Here is an 18,783-nt window from a genome sequence, read left to right as displayed (position 1 = left end):
AGACAAAAAGAAAATCGTGAAAACAAACCTTAGGGAGTAAACTTACTTGAGAAAAGATGAAGAGATGATCATAAAACATATTTCCATTAATAATTTCATCGATGTGTAATCACGTGTCATTTAGAAGAATCCATTTTCTTTTGTTTTTTTAGCAAGCTAATGCGAACTCCCTTGGGGAAATTCAACTTGTGCCCTAGCGATCTTCCCCCGGATCTGGTTCAATTTGTTAACCAAGATGCTGGTGGGAAACGCTACAAACGTTTGTAATTTTTTTTCTTTTCTTTCCCAGTTTGATATAAAGCACCTTTTCACCAAAAAATAAAAATAAAAATCATGAAATATATTATACCATTAATAACAGAATTTAAGAAACCGATAGAGTTTAGAAGAATATTATTTTCTTTTTGTTTTTCTAGTGGTAACTAATTAGTAACCGAAAAATGTCAAAAATATACAATAAAAAATAGGTAAAGAAATAATAGGTAGTAGAAAACTAAAGGTATTTCAAAGAAAAAGGACAGAAAAAGCTTTTATATAATAGTGTTATATATATTGTGTTTCTTTGCTCCACTATTTATTAAAATCTTCTCATTTTTAGGCTAATCTCTGTGAGTCCAACTTAGCATTAGTCACGGCCTATGTTTAAAAGGGCGAACCTGGTACCAAAGGCTTCCCATACAAGCAGATCGAGTCCAAGAGGGCAGTTTTTCTACTCAGTGAAATTCCCTCGGGGCTACAACTGTGATCTTAGCATTTGTCACTGCCTTTGCTTATGACAAAAATAATATCATCAGAAAGAAGCACACACTATGAACTTATCTAGGTAGCAGCAAATTTGTTATTGATGTCTGAAACAAAGGTATTAGCAAAATTTACAATTTTATAGGTTATTAAAGATCAAAGAATCTATTAGCAAATTGTAAGTTTACAGCTGCATATCAGGAACCAAAGCAAATCATGTAAACATTGTTCTCTTTTCCTCCAAATTCATTAGATGGAAGAAACTAGATGTAAGAAGTACAAGAAGCATGGCTAAGGTAATCGAGACTTTCCTGTGTCAGGGGAGCAATTTTAACTTCTTTACTGAAAGGTCCAAAACTATTATACAGAATTTTCAAAAGAATTACTGGTTTCTCAGGGTAACACAATAACTGGTTGATAGGCAGCCTTCTTATACTGGGTAGCAATTTTCGCTGGTCAATTTGGATGATTTTTCAGGTATTCATCCTTTAAAGTTAATCCAGATCTTCAACCATTTGAGAATTCAAGATAGCTAATATTGTTTCTTCTGTCTTGGATAACAGGTTTCCCATATCAAAGCACTGTCCTGATTCAGTCCCTTTATCTGCTTGGATATGTTATCTGGGAACTTTACAATCAGCAACTTTGACATTTCTTTTAGAAGACGACCCAAATTCCTGGAAACTCAATTCCAGCATTGAATTCTACTGTGTTCTTTACACAGTAGGTACCAAAACATAATAATTGAAATGGAAAGATTTATTAGTGAGGAAGTGTAGAGAGACTCTGTGAGAGGTTTCTTGCTTTTTCCTATTTTCTTATATTGTGCTCACAGTTATGTCATAAATATGCAGGGAATTGTAGGATGTGCAATGTCCTATTTTGTTCTATCTTGGTGCATTCCGAAGAAAGGTCTAATCTTCTCTGCAACATTCACTCCTTTGTGTACTGTCATTGTGGCTGTTTTTTCTTTTCTGCTTCTTCATGAGAAGATCTATACTGGGAGATAAGGTATTTGTTAGGGTTTATTAATTATTAATATAATTATATGCCCAAGGGCAAAACTGAAAATCACTTCTAGGGCGGTTACAAAATATAGGATTATATATTTTGGTAACCACCGCATAAGTGAGTGTATTTGCATTATGTCAGTTTTCCAGAGAAAGACGGCTCCCCTCACTCTCTCCAAGAAAATGCAGGAATGAGTTATTCTTGCATAGCTTTCTTCTCCTTGTTTTAGATCTCCATACCATCCTTCCACACGGTATTTGGGTTGTGGAATTTATTCATTTTCCTACAGATTGCAGAATCAAACCGGTGACGAGATTCTGGAGGAACGAGAACGTGGATCCAAATTATTTTCGCTGCAGATATTCTATATTATTGGGAAAGCGAATCCAAGTAAGGATATCTTTCCCCTTCAATTAATCGAATAGAAATATATGGAGTTTTACCAACATTGACATCAGAGCCATGGTTCCCACGATTCTCGGTTCCTCCCTATTGTTTGTGCTTTCTTGAATGGACCCAATGGGAGGATCAAAGGTTTATAGAAACCCATGGATAATCCAAGGTTTAATAAGAAACCCATGGGAGAATTGAGAAACCCTAAATTTTGGTTCGAATCCAAGTGGGAGGATCTTGTGATTTCCCTTATGTAAAAGTTGCATGAATTGATAATTCATGAGAATGCATTTTTTTGTTTAATGATTGCTGGATGTTTTTCATGTGTGTTTTTGGGAATTTTTTGGAGAAAATTTGTTTTTTTTTTTTTTTCCTTTTTTTTTTCTTCCCGATTCTTGGAACTAAAATTCGTTCAAGGGAAAAGATGCCCGTTTGGTCACTGAGGATTAGACGGACGTCCATCACCAAACGAACGTCCGTCTGATCATAGTGGACCAAACGGAAATTCCGTTTGGTCAGATGGTTGTCTGTCTGGGAGACGGAAGTCCGTCTGGGAGATGGATTTTTTGAGATTCTTGGTCTGTCCAATTAGAACGTGTTTCTAACTTATTAGACACATGTGCCCGGACAGTCTGTGTAATGTTTGGGCATTGATGGCCTAATGGGGCCTAGTGGGAGCTAATGAGGTAGAAGCGTTCTGTATGAACCACCTTATATCATAAACATGATTGGATGTTTTATTTTATTAAAACGGTTTTGATTATGGGTTTTTAATCATGTTTCTAGCACATAATGAAACTAGTATATAAGTCTATGTGGGTTTGCATGAGAATTTGATTAAATGTTAGTATCACTTTTGGTTTAAATGTTTATCCCATAGGTTGATTATGCTAGTGTAATTTGTTGTTGCTTGTGTGTTTTTTATGCCAGAATAATTAAACTCATCCTTGAATATATTGTCTCTAGTATAACGGCTACTACAAAGAGCATAGTTGTTGATCTCACCAAAGGAGATAAACTGAATGAGAGGAATTATGACCTTTGACACCGAAAGGTACAGTATCTCTTGGAAGAGCAGGACATGCTAGAAACCATAAACCAAACTATGTCCCCACTTGAGGAAGGTACCATTGCACAACATCATATGGACCTTGAACTTTACAATGCCTAGAAGAGGAAAGACTGGGTAGCTAGGATTATTATCTTAAGTTCCATGAGGGATGACTTGATGCTTCGGTTTGAAAAGCATAGGACTACAAAGTCTTTGTGGGAGGCAGTGAAGTTCCAGTATGTAGGGACTTCCACCATAAGAGGTCGCCAACTCGGACTCACTTTTGATGGTTATAAGATGCACTAGGGTCACACTATGAGGCAGTATATAGCCATCATGTCCAACATGAATAGTGAGTTGAGCGCATGTGGGAGCCAAAAGACTGATGAGGAGCACGTCTCTACAATCATCAGGTCATTGCCTAAGACTTGGGAGCATATGAAGATTTTCTTGATTCATGCTGATGAGGTCAAGACTTTTGATCAGGCTACCAAGCACCTTGAGCTGGAGGATCAGATGTTGGTTGATGCTCCTCACACTGAAGTACTTGTTGCTGAAGCAAGCACTAATAAGGGTGCAAGCTTCAAGTGCAAGAAGGAGAAAGCTCAATCTCAGCGATCCAGGCAAAGTAACCAAGGTGGGAACAGAAACAAGAGTGGCCCCAAGCGTTCAAGGGGGACTAGTGCTAGCAAGAAGAAATCACCTTTGATTTGCTTCAACTGCCGAAAGCCTGGTCATTTTGCTCATGATTGCACTGAGCAAGAGGTATGTACTATGTGTTATACCTCATCTTATTATGTAACAAGTTCTACTATGCTTACTGAACTAACTCTTTTGTGGATTGTTAATCAGGTGCGACAGAACACATAACAAGGGAAACTCGAGCTTCATGGAATACCGTCATGTTCCAAGAGGAACCAAAAGAATAATGATGGGGAATAGTTCAAGTGTGGAGGTTCATGGCATAAGCACATGCAAATTAGTTTTGCGAGGTGGTCGGACGCTATTACTCCATGATGTGTTGTATGCTCCAAACATTCAGGGAATCTTGTTTCTGTTATTTTTCTTGTGAGACATGGTTATAGAGTTGTATTGAGAACAATTCTTTGGTTTTGTATCTAGGTGATACAGTTTATGGTTAAGGTTTTCTTCATAATGGTTTTATTGTATTGGATACAATTGATAATTTATCTAATTCTAGTAATGTTTTTGTTTGCCAAAATACTATGTGTATTGATTCTAATATGTGGAATGCTAGACTAGGACATATTGGCTTAGATAGGATGAACAGGTTGGCAAGAGAAGGTCTCTTAGGCCAAGGTTCACTATCCGATTTGCCAACCTGTGAGTCATGTCTAGCAGGAAAAGCAACTAGAAAACCATTCAAAAAGGCTTTGAGAGCCTCTCTTCCTCTAGAACTTATTCATTTAGATGTATGTGGACCCATGAATGTGCATACTAGAAAAAGACAGGCTTATTTCATCACATTCATTGATGACTATACACGGTATGGTCATATTTATCTAATTTCTCATTAGTTAGAAGCTCTAGAATGTTTTAAGAAATTCATGAGCTTAGGCTCTTTTTGGTATCAATTATCATTGTCAATTATGAAAAAATTTCATTATTTTAAATTGTTTGGCATCTATTCTTAATTTTATTTTTATTTAAAATAATAAAAAAACCTCCAAAATCCATAATGAACTTTTTGTCCATTCTGGATTATGATGAGAATTTCATTATCTTCATTTGTGTAAGTTTACTTAAAGTTTTGTAAGTAAGATGAGGGTACAATAGTCAATACACATTTTTTTATAACAACCATACTTTTTCCTTCTTTTCTCACTTGTTTACTATCATTTTTTAACAATTTTTTATCTTGACACCAAACTTATTTTTCATTTCATAATTTATTTTCGATAAAATTCACCAAACCATTTTTCATTCTTGACCAATAATGAATTCTTGTACTTATTTATTTTAAATAGGCATAATAGATAATGAGAATTGATACCAAAAAGAGCCTTAGTTGAGAATCAGTTAAATAAAAGGATTAAAACTCTTAGAACGTATAGAGGTACAGAATATCTCTCCGATTTGTTTAAAGGGTTGTGTGATGAAAATGAGATATCTAGGCAACTTACTATTCCAGGGACTCCACAGCAAAATGGGGTTGCTGAGAGAATGAATAGAAACTTGCTCGACATGATGAGATCCATGATGGCGCAGGCAAACCTACCCATATCTTATTGGGGAGATGCTTTGCTAACTGCGGCCTATATCCTCAATCGAGTTCCAACCAAATCAACTCCTTCCACACCATATGAGTAGTGAACTGGAAGGAGCCAAATTTGAGTTACTTGCGCGCATGGGGATGTGCAGCATATGTTCACTTTACTTCTCACCAATATGGAAAGCTTGGATCCAAAGCAAAAAAGTATATATTTGTAAGATATTTTGAACTCTCAAAGGGTCATGTCTTCATTGGACTAGATGAGAGTGAGAGGAGAACGGAACTTGAGTCTAGGGATGCAACATTCTTTAAGAATGATTTTCCATCTCTTTCAGGAGTTAACAAAGAATCATCGAAATTCTTTAAGATACAAGATAATGATCTTATCACTCCAAGGATTCAGACTCTAGATAATGAACTTGGGGTTCATCCAAAAGATCCTAGTGGGAGTGTGAGTGCAGATGTGATAGCTCCCTTAGAGGGTTGAGCAATTTGACATGCACTTGCGCCGTAGTGGGCGCGAGCCAGTTCCCCGTCGACGTTTCGACATGGAGGATGAAGCCTACATGGTAACTCCTGAAGAGATAGACTGTGAGATGGCTTCGGTCGATGAGCATGAATCGAAGAGCGTACAGGAAATTCTTGTTGGGACAAGCTCAAAGGAATGGTTGAAAGCGATATAGGAAGAGTTGGAGTCGATGAAAGTTAATCATGTCTGGGACTTGGTTGACTTATCATCGGGCCGAAAGGCAATTGGAAACAAATGGGTTCTCAAGATCAAGAGAAAGGCGGATGGATCTATTGAGAGATTTAAGGCTCGTTTAGTGGCTAAGGGCTACACCCAATGAGATGGTGTTTGTAACAACCCCAATTTTTCTAACCCGGAATCCATATTACAAGTCCGAGAACCCGAAGGTCTAGTTAGATTAAATTGTGGAGTGTCTGAATAGAAGTCCATGATCCATATCCAGAACCCATGGATCTAAATTCTCTTGTTGAAGAACCTGCCTTCCTGGGAAGTTGGATCTTTGGTAGAAGGCAAGTGGTGTTTGGAGATGTCCGGAATGAAGGTAAGACATCCCCCATGTGTTGTTTAGAGCTAGGTTGTGTTTGGGTTTCAACCCCCTGAGCAAAGCACCCTTGTATAGCAATATACTTGGGGGCGGTTGCTAGTGGCGGTTGATTAAACCAAGCGACCGCTCGGTTCTGCTTGCGGGAAAATGCCCTATTTTGCCCCCTATTCGTTATAAATAGCAACCCTCGCCCTATTAACGCATTTTTATGTTCGGGATTGCTATTTTGGGCGATTAGGCGGCAATGGAAACATGCTAGAAGGTGGGCAAAGTGTTGTTAATGATCTGGAACCTTTTTCCTTCTATTCTTGGTGATTTTGATTAAGGTAATGAATCTCCATCTGCAATTCTCTTCTTTTTAACCTCTAATTGATATGAACCCATCCCCATTTTGTTAGTGGTTACCAAATTGATTAGTTGTATCTCCCTTTTCAATGTTCTTGATGAGATCCTGTCCAGAAACGAATCCCCGCATTTGTTTTATGGATGGATCTCATCAAGGGGAATGTTTTGGGTAATAAATCTTTGTTAATTTTAGGGTTTCTTGTTACCCCTTTGTTCTAGTTAAGATTGAAATTCGGACTAAGGTCATCCCAAAACGGATTGAAATCGGATGATCAAAAGTCCAATTTTTAGAGTTGGAAACTGTCTGAAACAGGGGCTTGTGGAGGTCGCTCAACTTAAGCGACCGCCACAAGCAACCGGCGGGTTCCCGTGGATTGTGTAGGTTTGATTTTTGATTTGTTTTGACTCTTGACTCTTATACATTCTTGTAACCCTATGCCTAGGTGTTCTCTGTTTCAAATAAAAGTCTTATAATAGTTTTTGGATTGCAAGTTAGAGGAATTCTACTAAATTACAGGTAAGGACATGCATTCTTATTTATATGCAATTACATATACATAATGATTCAGCTGTTCTATTTACTATTCTTTGATCATGTAACTTGCTGTAATTGTATAAAGCATGTGAATCTTATTGTATACTTGTTGTTTGTGGTGTTCCTTGATGTACTTCATCTTTTATGATATTGCACAACTGTTCATAGTATGATAAAGAGTGATGTAGTGTAGTTGTGATGGAATGAGTATTCCATTGGGATATCTTGGCTGGAGATATCAGAGGGCTGTAGTATGGGACACATGCTCACTGATGCCTCTAGCACTATCATGATTACTTGATGACATACCTAGGAGAGTCTAGAATTGCACGCCTAGGTACCCCACATGCTACTACCCTTTCGGCAAGGGAATTGAAGCCGGGTGACCCGTGACAATGGTGACGTGACTATGTTTCATCCTACAGCAGTAACCAGTCCGTGCGGAGACTCAGTGGTCCATTGTTGGTCATGCAATGGTAGGGTTGCATATGTTAGGGTTGGGCTCATGGACGTCCAAGGAACGGACCGGGTGTCGTGAGGAGTCATGAGAGCATTCGCCCCAACAATATGTGGATGACCATAGGGTTAAGGAGTGGAGTCCAACAGCGGTAGCCAGTCCGTGAGGGTTCTCACTCCTAGGTTGCGAAGGATACTGAATCGAGTTGGTTGGTGCCATAGGGGAAGTATCTGGACTTCATATAGTATGTTATCATTACGACTTGCATTGGATTAGAATCCCTGACATGCGCCAGTACTCATTGCCAATGGTTGTGGTGAGAGAGTGTTGACTTAACCCCCATCCATGGTTTGAGAGCCAGGTGTGGACTTACCCCTTTGCCCAGGATCCCTACAGAGGTAACTAGTCCTTGCCGGATCAGAGTGACTAGACCTACTCAGAGGAGGGCTGGTGTATATCTTAAAGCATGTCAGCTGTTAGAGACTTGCATAGTTAGATCTTAATAGCATTCATATTTCTGCATACCATCCGTATCATTTCATATGTGCATTCGTGGATTGTATTGACATATATATGAGAATTGTCTGTTCCTTACTGAGTTCGTCAGAACTCATTCCTTTCATTGTATACATTGTATGAGTTGTACAGATGGTTGCATAATGTCGGAAGTTGGAGATGATTCATATGAAAGAGCCTTCTCGTATGAAGCTGATGTGAGACAGACAATGGTACATGGACTTGCAGAGCATGGAGCCTCCTGAAGATGCTTGTGTGCACTTTTAGCACCCATTGATGGCCGACGGAGGCAGATTCCCAGGATTTTGATGATCGTGTGGAGAAAGATTGGAGGACATCTTTACTTGCTAATTTAGAAAACTAGTTTTTAGATTTAGAAAAGAAAACCAAAGAGAAGATTATTTAGTTTATTTATTTTGCTTCCGCTGAACTCGATATTACATTTGATTCTTGATTCTTTCCTTTGGCTATTTCTTGGATATTTATTGGAGTATTTGGACTCCTATAACCTTTTTATTAATTATTGCTCTATTGTTGCTCTTGATTACATGTATTTGTATTTATTATTATTGATAGACTAAAACCGTGGATCCTGTGACGGATCGCACCCACGGGTTGTCGGGCGGGTAACCGAGGCCGGCGGGCGGGGTGTGATAGTGTTGATTATGAATAAAAATTTTCCCCTATGGTTAGGTTTGCCCCCATGCGCCTCATACTAGCCATTGTTGCTTAGTTGGACTTGGAGCTTTATCAGATGGATGTAAAAACTGCTTTTTTCAATGGAGAACTTGCGGAAGAGATTTATATGGATCAACCTCAAGGCTTTGAAGCTAATGGACTTGAGCACAAAGTGTGCAAGCTTAAGAAGTCCATATATGACTTAAAGCAAGCATTTAGACAGTGGAATGTGCGCTTCCACCAAGTTATAATGGAAAATGGGTTTTCCATGCTTGAGGAAGACCACTGTGTTTACACTAAGAGATCTGATGGTGATTATGTCATTTTGACACTGTATATAGATGACATACTCATGGCTAGCAATAGCAAGGAGCTATTGGAAACCATTAAGAAATGGTTGTCCTCCATAATTGATATGAAGGACATGGGTGAAGCAAGCTATGTGCTTGGTGTCAAGATTGTCAGAAATAGGCAAAAGAGATTACTGGGTTTATCTTAAGAGACCTATATTGACAATGTCTTGACTAGATACTAGATGCAAAACTGCAAACCAATTGATATTCCAATGGAGAAGGGTTTGCATTTGAGCCTTAATATGGGTCCTAAGACTCCAGAGGAGAAAACCAAGATGGAAAGAGTTTCATATTCTAGTGTAGTGGGTAGCCTTATGTACGCTATGATGTGTACTAAGTTAGATATTTGTTATGCGGTGGGTTTGGTTAGTCGGTACCAATCAAACCCAGGCATAGAGCACTGGAAAGTAATCAAAAGGATATTGAGATATCTCAAAGGAATAAGTAACTACATGTTGTGTTACCAAGGATCGGATTTGCGATTAGTTGGCTATAGCGATGCTAACTGGGCTTGAGACATTGATGAGCGCAAATCAACCTCTAAATATGCTTTCTTGTTGAATGGTGGGGCCATTTCGTGGCGTAGCAAGAAGCAGACTTGTATATCCCTCTCGATCATGGAAGCAGAGTATGTGGCATGTTCAGTTGCGGTTCAAGAGGCTATTTTGTTGAGGAGATTCCTACGACATACTTGATTTGTGATGACATCCAAAGAGGCTGCCCTTGTCTATTGTGATAGTATGGCAGCTTCTTAGCTATGTTAAGGACCCCAAGTATCATGGGAAGACCGAACATATACAGTTGAGATATCATTTTGTTAGAGACATTATATCAAGGAAGAAAGTTGTATTTAAGCATATATCTACTAGTCAGATGGTAGCTGACCCTCTTACCAAACCTATAGCCAATGATGTTTTTATTTCTCATGTAAATGGGCTTGCGTAGATTGTGACTTACTTATGTACTGGAAACTTTTTATTATTGAAAAATATGAGTTCATTCAAGCATTTATTTTATTCACTTTCTGTGTGTTTGTGTTCTTCTAGTATAAAACTAGATATGTCAATAGGCAAGAGAATGGCTCACTCACACAAGTATTCGCCTCTAGCACCTAGGAGGCGAGGAGAGATGAGACGGATTGTGAATGACTTTGTCTAGGTCAATTCATAATCATGATGTCGCCTTGATTTGGAATCAAGATGAGTTTCTCTATTGTGAAAAGAATCAACATGAATGTTCCCACTATTCATGTTGCCTATAAGAGCCAGATGCGAGTACTTTATGTGGCGCTAGGGTGACGAAAATAAAGAGACTCGGGTTAGGTGCAAGAGGTTGCAACTAGACTAAGACCTGTATGGTGTTGAGAGGGACATACGTTCTATTGTGCATAGAATGCTCCACCATAGCAAGCATATCATACTATGTGTGCTTAGCGATCATTGGAAATGAGAGGATGGATCCTTGCTCCTTTTATTGCGTGAGTCCTAGACCTTAAGGTCCATTAGTGTTCTTAATGACTTTCGATGATATCATGAAACGAAAGGTTGATGTGGTTACTTTGGGGTGTTACCTATGGTCATGATTGATTCGACCTAAATGGGCATTATCGGGAAAGGAGTCAATCCTAAGTGTAGTGATGGTCTGGGGCGAAAGGAAATGTTTGATTCAACTACGTCCTAAAAGTTCTTGCTGGCGCCAACTGTATGTGTTATAATAGCGAACATTTTATGGACAAGAAGGTGATCTCTCAAAGGGATCGAGATACCTTTAGTCTGGTGAGTTTGAATAAACCTAAGACACTGTAGTATACTAATGCTTATTTGATGTGTTTCTTTGAGTGATGTGTCATTCTGGCCTTCTGGAAAGGTTTCTAGTTTGGGGCTCACGCATGCAGGTATATCACCGGTCGCACAACCCATTTGTCAGTATGACTTGTGGATGTTGTCTGGTACACAAGTGGTCTATGTATCTAGGATACATGGTAGAGAGATCAAAATATGTATATCTGGGATATACATGTGTGTTTCGGACACGCTGTGATAAAGAGATCGAATGTGTATATCTGGGATATACATGTGAGTGTTCGGGACACATTGAGATATTAATACTTGCCCTTGTGCAAGTGGGAGATGTTAGGGTTTATTAATTATTAATTTATATGCCCAAGGGCAAAACTGGAAAAATCACTTTTAGGGCGTTACAAAATATAGAGTTATATATTTTGGTAACCACCGCATAAGTGAGTGTATTTGCATTACGTCAGTTTTCCAGAGAAAGACGGCTCCCTCATTCTCTCTCTCTCTCTCTCTCTCCCAGAAAACACAAGGAGTTATTCTTGTGTAGCTTTTTTCTCCTTGCTTTAGATCTCCATACCATCCTTTCACATGGCATTTGGGTTGTGGATTTATTTCCTTTCCTAGAGATTGCAAAATCAAAGCGATGACGAGATTGTGGAGGAACAAGGACATGGATCCAAATTACTTCCGCTGCAGATATTCTATATTATTGGAAAAACGAATCTAGGTAAGGATATATTCCCCCTTCAATTAATCGAATTGAGATATATGGAGTTTTACCAACAATATTGATTTGGTTACATTTTTCTTCTCTAATTATTTTATTGCTATGTTTTGGTTTTCTAGTATGTAATGGCGCATGATTGTTACTCATTTTTTTTGTTACATTTCAGCTTGCTGGGTGCAATAGCTGTTGTGGTTGGGTTGTTTGCAGTGCTTTGGGGTAAAGCCAAAGATGTAGTAAACATAGAGAGATAGGAAGATGGTGAATGAATCTTCGGAGAGTTGTAAAATGGATCTACAAGATGAATTACTAACTGAAAAATCTCAAATTGTTAATGGAAGATGAAATATATGTTTTGGAGAAAGAATAAGAGATGAAAGTTTGAGTTCTCAAAGTTCCGGGAGAGAAAGGAAGTGGTAGGAAAAAGATGGTTGGTGTATGACATGGCCAGTGTGACTCAGATTAGAAGAATTTTGATCTCCGAATCACCAAGATGGTGGTGTCTTTTGGTAAGGTTCAAGTGGCGGATAAAGAACTTTGCTTGAATGAGCAAGGACCAAATGAACGATCATTTGAATGTGGTGGCTGACTTTCTAGCGAAATCAGCAGCAAAGGACCAACTGTCTACTCCAATTCAATCTTTGCCAGTAAGGATTCTTCAAGAGATAGAGAAGGATGCAATGGGGCCAACCTCAGTTCAGATTCCTTGACCAAGTAAATGTAATTCACTGCTGAACCATTTTTTTTTTTTTTGTCAATCTTTTGGAGAATTTATTTTGTAGATGAATCCCTATTGTACATTCTGTTTCATCTTCCAATACATCTGATCTTTTACCTAAAAGAAAAATAGTTACGAAACGTATTGTGAAGAAAAATTTTTTTTTGTGCCATAAACACCAATTTCATGTATTATGATTATGGGAAGATGTTGATACCTCAGAAGCTAATCAAATTACTTCTCAAGCTTTAGTTCTATAGTTGTTCCTTTATTTGTTTAAGGAAAATGATTGAAATTGGCATTGATAGTACACTTCACTTCACTTATTTTTCACACAGCAAGTTACTCACAAACCCCCAATCCTATGATCTGTTCCAGTGCCAGATGAAGTTAACGATCATCTTAATTAAGTTTGATCTTCATAGCTTCCATTCAAATGGTCGTTCATTTGGTCGAATTACTTGATCTTCTGACAATAAAAGCTCAATTCAATAAGAGGATGCCGAAAAATCAAATTAGATGTTATTATCTCGGACTTGGGGAAGACTAAAATTTTTTCTCTAGTAGTTGAAAGTAACACATGAGGAGAATGGAGATATTACCACTGCACCATAAATTTAAATCTTTCTTTTGGTCTCTTGAATGCAGGGTTATCAGTTAGACCTGCATTATCTCAATGGACGGAGACGCAGGATCTTTGTGAATTGTGCGGAGATAAGAAAGAGACTATCTGGCATGTTTTCTTATCATGTGGCTGGACTAGAGGATATGGGCTGCAGGATCATTAGTACTGAAAAGTGATTATATCTCATACAACTCCCTCTTGTAATTTTGCAAGCCGTACCTAATCGACCCACATCTAGACAAAAATTTGACTTAGCGGTTTTTCTCTGTCTTTGTGATAAGTTGCTTTTTCATTTGGAATGAGCGAAACTCTGTAACATAGAACAAACATAAACCCAGTCCTCATAAGATTTTGCATAATATGAATAGATGGCTCTGTGAGCTCAATATCACACCCAACAGTGTTGACCACAGATAAATGTCTTTTACTACCAATCTCTCTCAGCACCAAATTGAAAACTGTTGCTGCTACACAATTCACCAAAAAATATAAAATTCTCACTCACCTGTTCTATTGTGTGCAGGGTTATATAACGAATTTCTGAGATGTGTAGGATGGAGTGTGGGAATAGTAGGAGATGGTGAACTTCAGTACCTTAAGGAATGAAGTATGGACAAGGGGAGCAAACTGCAAGCAGTCTTGATGGCTCTTAGTAAAAGAATAGTGCACATGGATGCAAACAACCAAAAGCCTACCGAAGTCCAGTGCAACAAAGATGAACTACTACAGTTCCTACCAAGACCGCATAAGACTTGGCCCTTAGATATTGCTTCGATTTTGACTAACATACAAACTTGAATTCCTGAAGTATCTTTTTGTAATTTTAAGGATCCCACACTCCTTAAGACTCTAATCAACACAAATCAAGCAGCTACCACTAGTAATGGCCTAACTGTTGGATCTGGAACAAAATGTAACTGCTTTGGTGAATATTATTATTTTCCTTTATCACACCCCCCCCCCCCCCCCCCCCCAAAAAAAAAAAAAAAAACCCACAACATGACCCATGCACCATAACAAATGCATTTTGCTTCAGTCCTGCAAGTTTAATATGGAAGACGGTTCAGCTGACCGTTGGATCAGGATCTAATCGAGATTTTGACCGAGATTGCGATCTCAACCATTGATTTTTAATAGTCAACACCAAAATTTCAGTCAAAATCTCGATCCGATGACCGACAATCTCACTGGATTTGTCCTACACTTAATGCACAGGACACAAGCAAGGTCCATAACAAACATCCACTGGAACAACACATGAATCTTGCTTTTAAGACATCTGAGGAGTCCAACTTGGCAGTGGTCAACACATCCAAACGCGTTTAGGCCCGTAATATTTTATATTGTAAAAAATTGTCAAAACCACAACATGACCCATCCACCATAACAAACATCCCCTGAAACACCACATGAATCTAGCTTTTAAGACATTTGAGGGGCTCTCTACCCCAAAGCAAGGTACACTGAAGTAATTAGAATCTTACCAAGAAAAAAAATAATTAGTTAGTAGAAAATGTTATACTTATGCTTCCAAAACTTCTTAACCTGCTCGCAGGAAGTCTAATTGCAGTAAAGGAAATGAAATCATTCACTTCCCCATCCGAATCATTTTTGTACTCTCTCAAACGCCCTAGAAAGATTCTTTCATAAGTGGGTGATCCATGGGAATTGACACAATGGGAACAGACGAAGAAAGATGGTGTCTGCCTCTTGGCAGCTTCCTGGTAGAAGAAACAATAACTTGTGCGTAGTTTAGACCACTGGGATGTAGAAATAGGAAAGCACAAAGAAAGGAAGCTGAAGGTTCCTACCAATAACCTTCCCTGTTTATTGTAAATCTTTATGGAACACGGGTTGACAATGATTTCTTCCCTTCTAACCTTCCTGTATCCATTTCTGGTTTTAGTTCCTGAAGCTCCTAAGTTCCGAGTAAGTAGATGGCTCTCTTTGAAGGGGCAGCTCTATCGGCTTTTTTCCAAGTTCTATTCGAGAAGTTGGCCTCTCAATTCTTTAGAGAGCTTGGAAGCAGATGGGGAGTTGGTAAGGAGCTCAAAAAACTTATGAGGACATTGCCACTGATAAATGACATGCTAAAGGATGCAGAGGAGAAGCAAATAAGCAATACAGCAGTGAAGATTTGGCTAGATGACCTCCAGCAAGTTGCTTATGATGCTGAAGACATCATGGATGAGTACGAAACTGAAGATCATTTAGCAAAATTAGCAGCACTTGAAACTCAAACTGACACAAACCAGGTTTTGAATCGCATCTCTACCTCTTTCACTTCAACTGTTTCTGCATTCAATAGTACTCAAGACAAGGCAACCAGGATAAGGGATATAACAGAGAGATTGGAAGACCTAGCAAAACAAATGAATGTTCTCCATTTGAGGAAGAGAACTGGAGGGAAAGGGAAAGGGAACACGGTTTCATATAGACCTGCAACAAGTTCCATGGTTGATGAATCTCTTGTTTATGGTCGAGAGACCGACAGAAACAAGATAATTGAGTTACTATTTACAGAAGAACCAGTCCAAAATGTGGTGGGTGTGCTTCCCATAGTAGGAATGGGAGGTCTGGGTAAGACAACTCTTGCTCAATTAATTTACAATGATAAGCGAGTGGTGAAGCATTTTGAGTTAAAAGCATGGGTGGGGGTATCGGAAGAGTTTGATTTGGAGAGAATCACAAAATCAATTCTTGAGTCTGCAACTAAAATGCCTTCCAATCTCAAGGATCTAGACCCATTGCAACATAAGTTAAGAGAAACGTTTAGTGGGAAAAGGTTTCTACTTGTTCTAGATGATGTATGGAATGAAAAACCATACTTCTGGCATGTGCTGAAAGTACCCTTCAAGGTTGGGAAGCAGGGAAGCAAAATTCTGGTAACCACAAGAAGCAAGCTGGTTTCATCAATAATGCGAACAGTTCCAGATCATGATCTTGAGGGCCTGGCAAATGAAGATTGTTGGTTGCTGTTCAGGCAGCGAGCTTTTGCAGGTAGAGATCCTGATGCACATCAAAATTTGCATGCAGTTGGTGAGGAAATTGTGAAAAAATGTAAAGGATTGCCCCTTGCAGCAGAGTCACTTGGGGAGCTCCTCCATTCTAGAGTTGATGAACATTATTGGAGGTACATCTTACAATGTGAAATTTGGGATTTACCAGAAGAGAAAACCAATATTATCCCAACTCTGAGAATAAGCTATGCCCATCTCCCTGCAAATGTAAAGCGTTGTTTTGCTTATTGTTCCATTTTTCCAAAGGGCTACCAGTTTACAAAAGAGGAGCTAGTACTGTTGTGGATGGCTGAAGGCTTTGTGCACAGCAGAGGAAGTGCCCAGTTGGAGGACATTGGCTGTGAATACTTTGAGGATTTACTTTTCAGATCTTTTTTCCAACAATCCAGCACTGAAGGATCAAAGTATGTAATGCATGACCTTATTCATGATTTAGCAGTATCTATCTCCGGAGAGATTTGTTCTAGATTTGGAGCAAACTACAGAGCCGAGTATTGCAAAATTTCTACAAGTACTCGTCATTTATCACTCTCCACCACATTTGATGAAAGGATAGGTATCAAGGTCTTAAGTAAAGCAAAGAATCTGCGAACATTTCTTCTACCCTCAGAATTTATGCTTGGTTACAATCTACAGGTCTCTGATGTGTTTTCAAAATTGAGGTACTTGCGTGTTCTGTGCTTGCATGGATTTCACAAGCGTGTCTTGCCTGATTCCATTGGGATGCTAATACACCTGAGGTACCTCAACTTTCAACATTCTTGCATTGAGAACTTTCCAGCATCATTTGGTAAGCTCTACAATTTACAGACCTTAATTCTTGGTGCATGCAAAAGTTGTTCTAGTCATGGTGGAACACAAGTTGTCCTACCTGAAGACTTAACCAATCTAATTAATCTTCGACATTTCCGAGTGATCTGCAAAGCTAATGTCCATTTTCTAGGAGGAATGCCATATGGTATTGGGAGATCAATTAGCCTCCAAACACTCACTCACTTTGTCGTGGGCAAGAAGGGTGCAAAGCTGGCAGATTTGAAGAACCTCATGCACATCCAAGGAGAATTATGCATTTCCCAACTTGAAAACATAGGCCATTTTAATGACGCTAAAGGGGCCAATTTGAAGGAAAAGCAACAGCTTGAAACATTATGGTTAGGCTGGAGTTCTTTCAGGGAAATAGGTTCTCATGAAGCAGAAACACTGGAATTCCTGGAACCACACAAGGGGCTGAAAAATCTAAGAATTGAGCACTATTTTGGAGTAACCTTGCCAGGGTGGATGGTAGCCATAAAGAATCTTGTGAAGTTGGAACTCTTAAACTGTACAAGAGTCACAATTGCCCCTCCTCTTGGACAGCTACCCTCACTCAAGCATCTAAAGATGTATAGTATGGATGGAATAAAGCACTTGGGGAGGGAATTTTATGGGGATGGAAGTGTTAAGGGATTTCCACTACTAGAGACTTTAGAATTCGGAAGTATGCATAATTGGGAAGAATGGTCTGGAGGAGATGGAAGTGAGATATTTCCTCGTCTTCACAAACTAGAGATCTACAGATGCCATAAATGGAAAGGATTCTCATTCCGGTTTCCTGCCCTAACAGCACTATCTGTAAGAGATTCTGTAGGTTTAACATCTCTGCAAGATAACAGGATCCAATCTCTCAATGAAGGTAATCAGTCCGAAGACATGTTTCCTTGCCTCCAGGAACTTCAGTTATACTACTGTTCCAATTTAAGGGAGATCTTGCCTGGTATGCGGTTTGGTCCAAGAATTAAACTTCTAAGCCTCTTTCACTGTCATAGTCTGGGGTCACTGGATTCTCAAGGTTTACCACCTACTCTTAATTACCTGAAAATAAGGAATTGTGACAAACTACAATACTTGCCAGAAGAAGGACTACCTCCTGCACTTACTCATCTTGATATTGCAAACTGTCCCTTTCTGGAAGAATCATGTGAAAAACAGACGGGCAAAGATTGGCCCAAGATATCCCATATCTCTAGCATAATGATTAATTATGAGTTTATCTGTTGATGAAGATGAAGATGAAGATGGCATCATTTCAGCAAATCTCACACAACAAATACCCAGCATGTATGTTTTCTTTTCCTGGAATAAATACTCTTTGATTTTCTTACGTTGATTCATATTATCTTTGAAGTAGCTTAGGTTCAAAGCTTTGCTTTGAGGGCCGGTCAAAGCCAGATTGGGATAGCCTTAAAATAGGGTAGGATCAGAGTTGAGTTTCTGAGCTTGCCTAGCCCTGCCAACCACCCTATAGGATATTTTTCATCAATATAACACAACAATATAGAATTATGCATTGTTTTATGATTGTTTTGTGATTAAGGTTAAGATTAGACTTGGAGCATTTGACTTGGCCTAGGGAGACCTGTCAGGTCAGTGTCAAGATTAGGATCAAGCTATAGGCTGTTGAGGATAAGGTCATGGGAAGAGTCAGGGTCAACATTTAAAAAAGCCGAGCCCAGCCTGACTTATTTGCCTTGCTAA

The 18,783-nt window shown here is 38.9% G+C and overlaps 1 protein-coding gene and 1 pseudogene across 1 annotated transcript; both read left to right on the top strand.

Annotated features, from left to right (window-relative positions):
* Positions 1 to 159: 159 nt before the first annotated feature.
* LOC149018474 (WAT1-related protein At4g30420-like) lies at positions 160 to 12,251 on the top strand (annotated as a pseudogene).
* Positions 12,252 to 15,062: 2,811 nt separating this feature from the next.
* Positions 15,063 to 18,458, top strand: LOC149018473 (putative disease resistance protein RGA3). The gene has a single exon (XM_089152710.1). The coding sequence runs from the start codon at positions 15,187 to 15,189 to the stop codon at positions 18,304 to 18,306; it is 3,120 nt and encodes a 1,039-aa protein (XP_089008836.1). The 5' UTR covers positions 15,063 to 15,186; the 3' UTR covers positions 18,307 to 18,458.
* Positions 18,459 to 18,783: the final 325 nt, after the last annotated feature.

Source organism: Hakea prostrata, chromosome 4 (assembly GCF_041222555.1).
Source record: "Hakea prostrata isolate BN-2017 chromosome 4, UWA_Hpros_2, whole genome shotgun sequence".
In the NCBI taxonomy this organism is placed as follows: domain Eukaryota; kingdom Viridiplantae; phylum Streptophyta; class Magnoliopsida; order Proteales; family Proteaceae; genus Hakea; species Hakea prostrata.
Note: the sequence above shows the minus strand (reverse complement) of the source record. Positions and strands in the feature narration are given on the sequence as shown.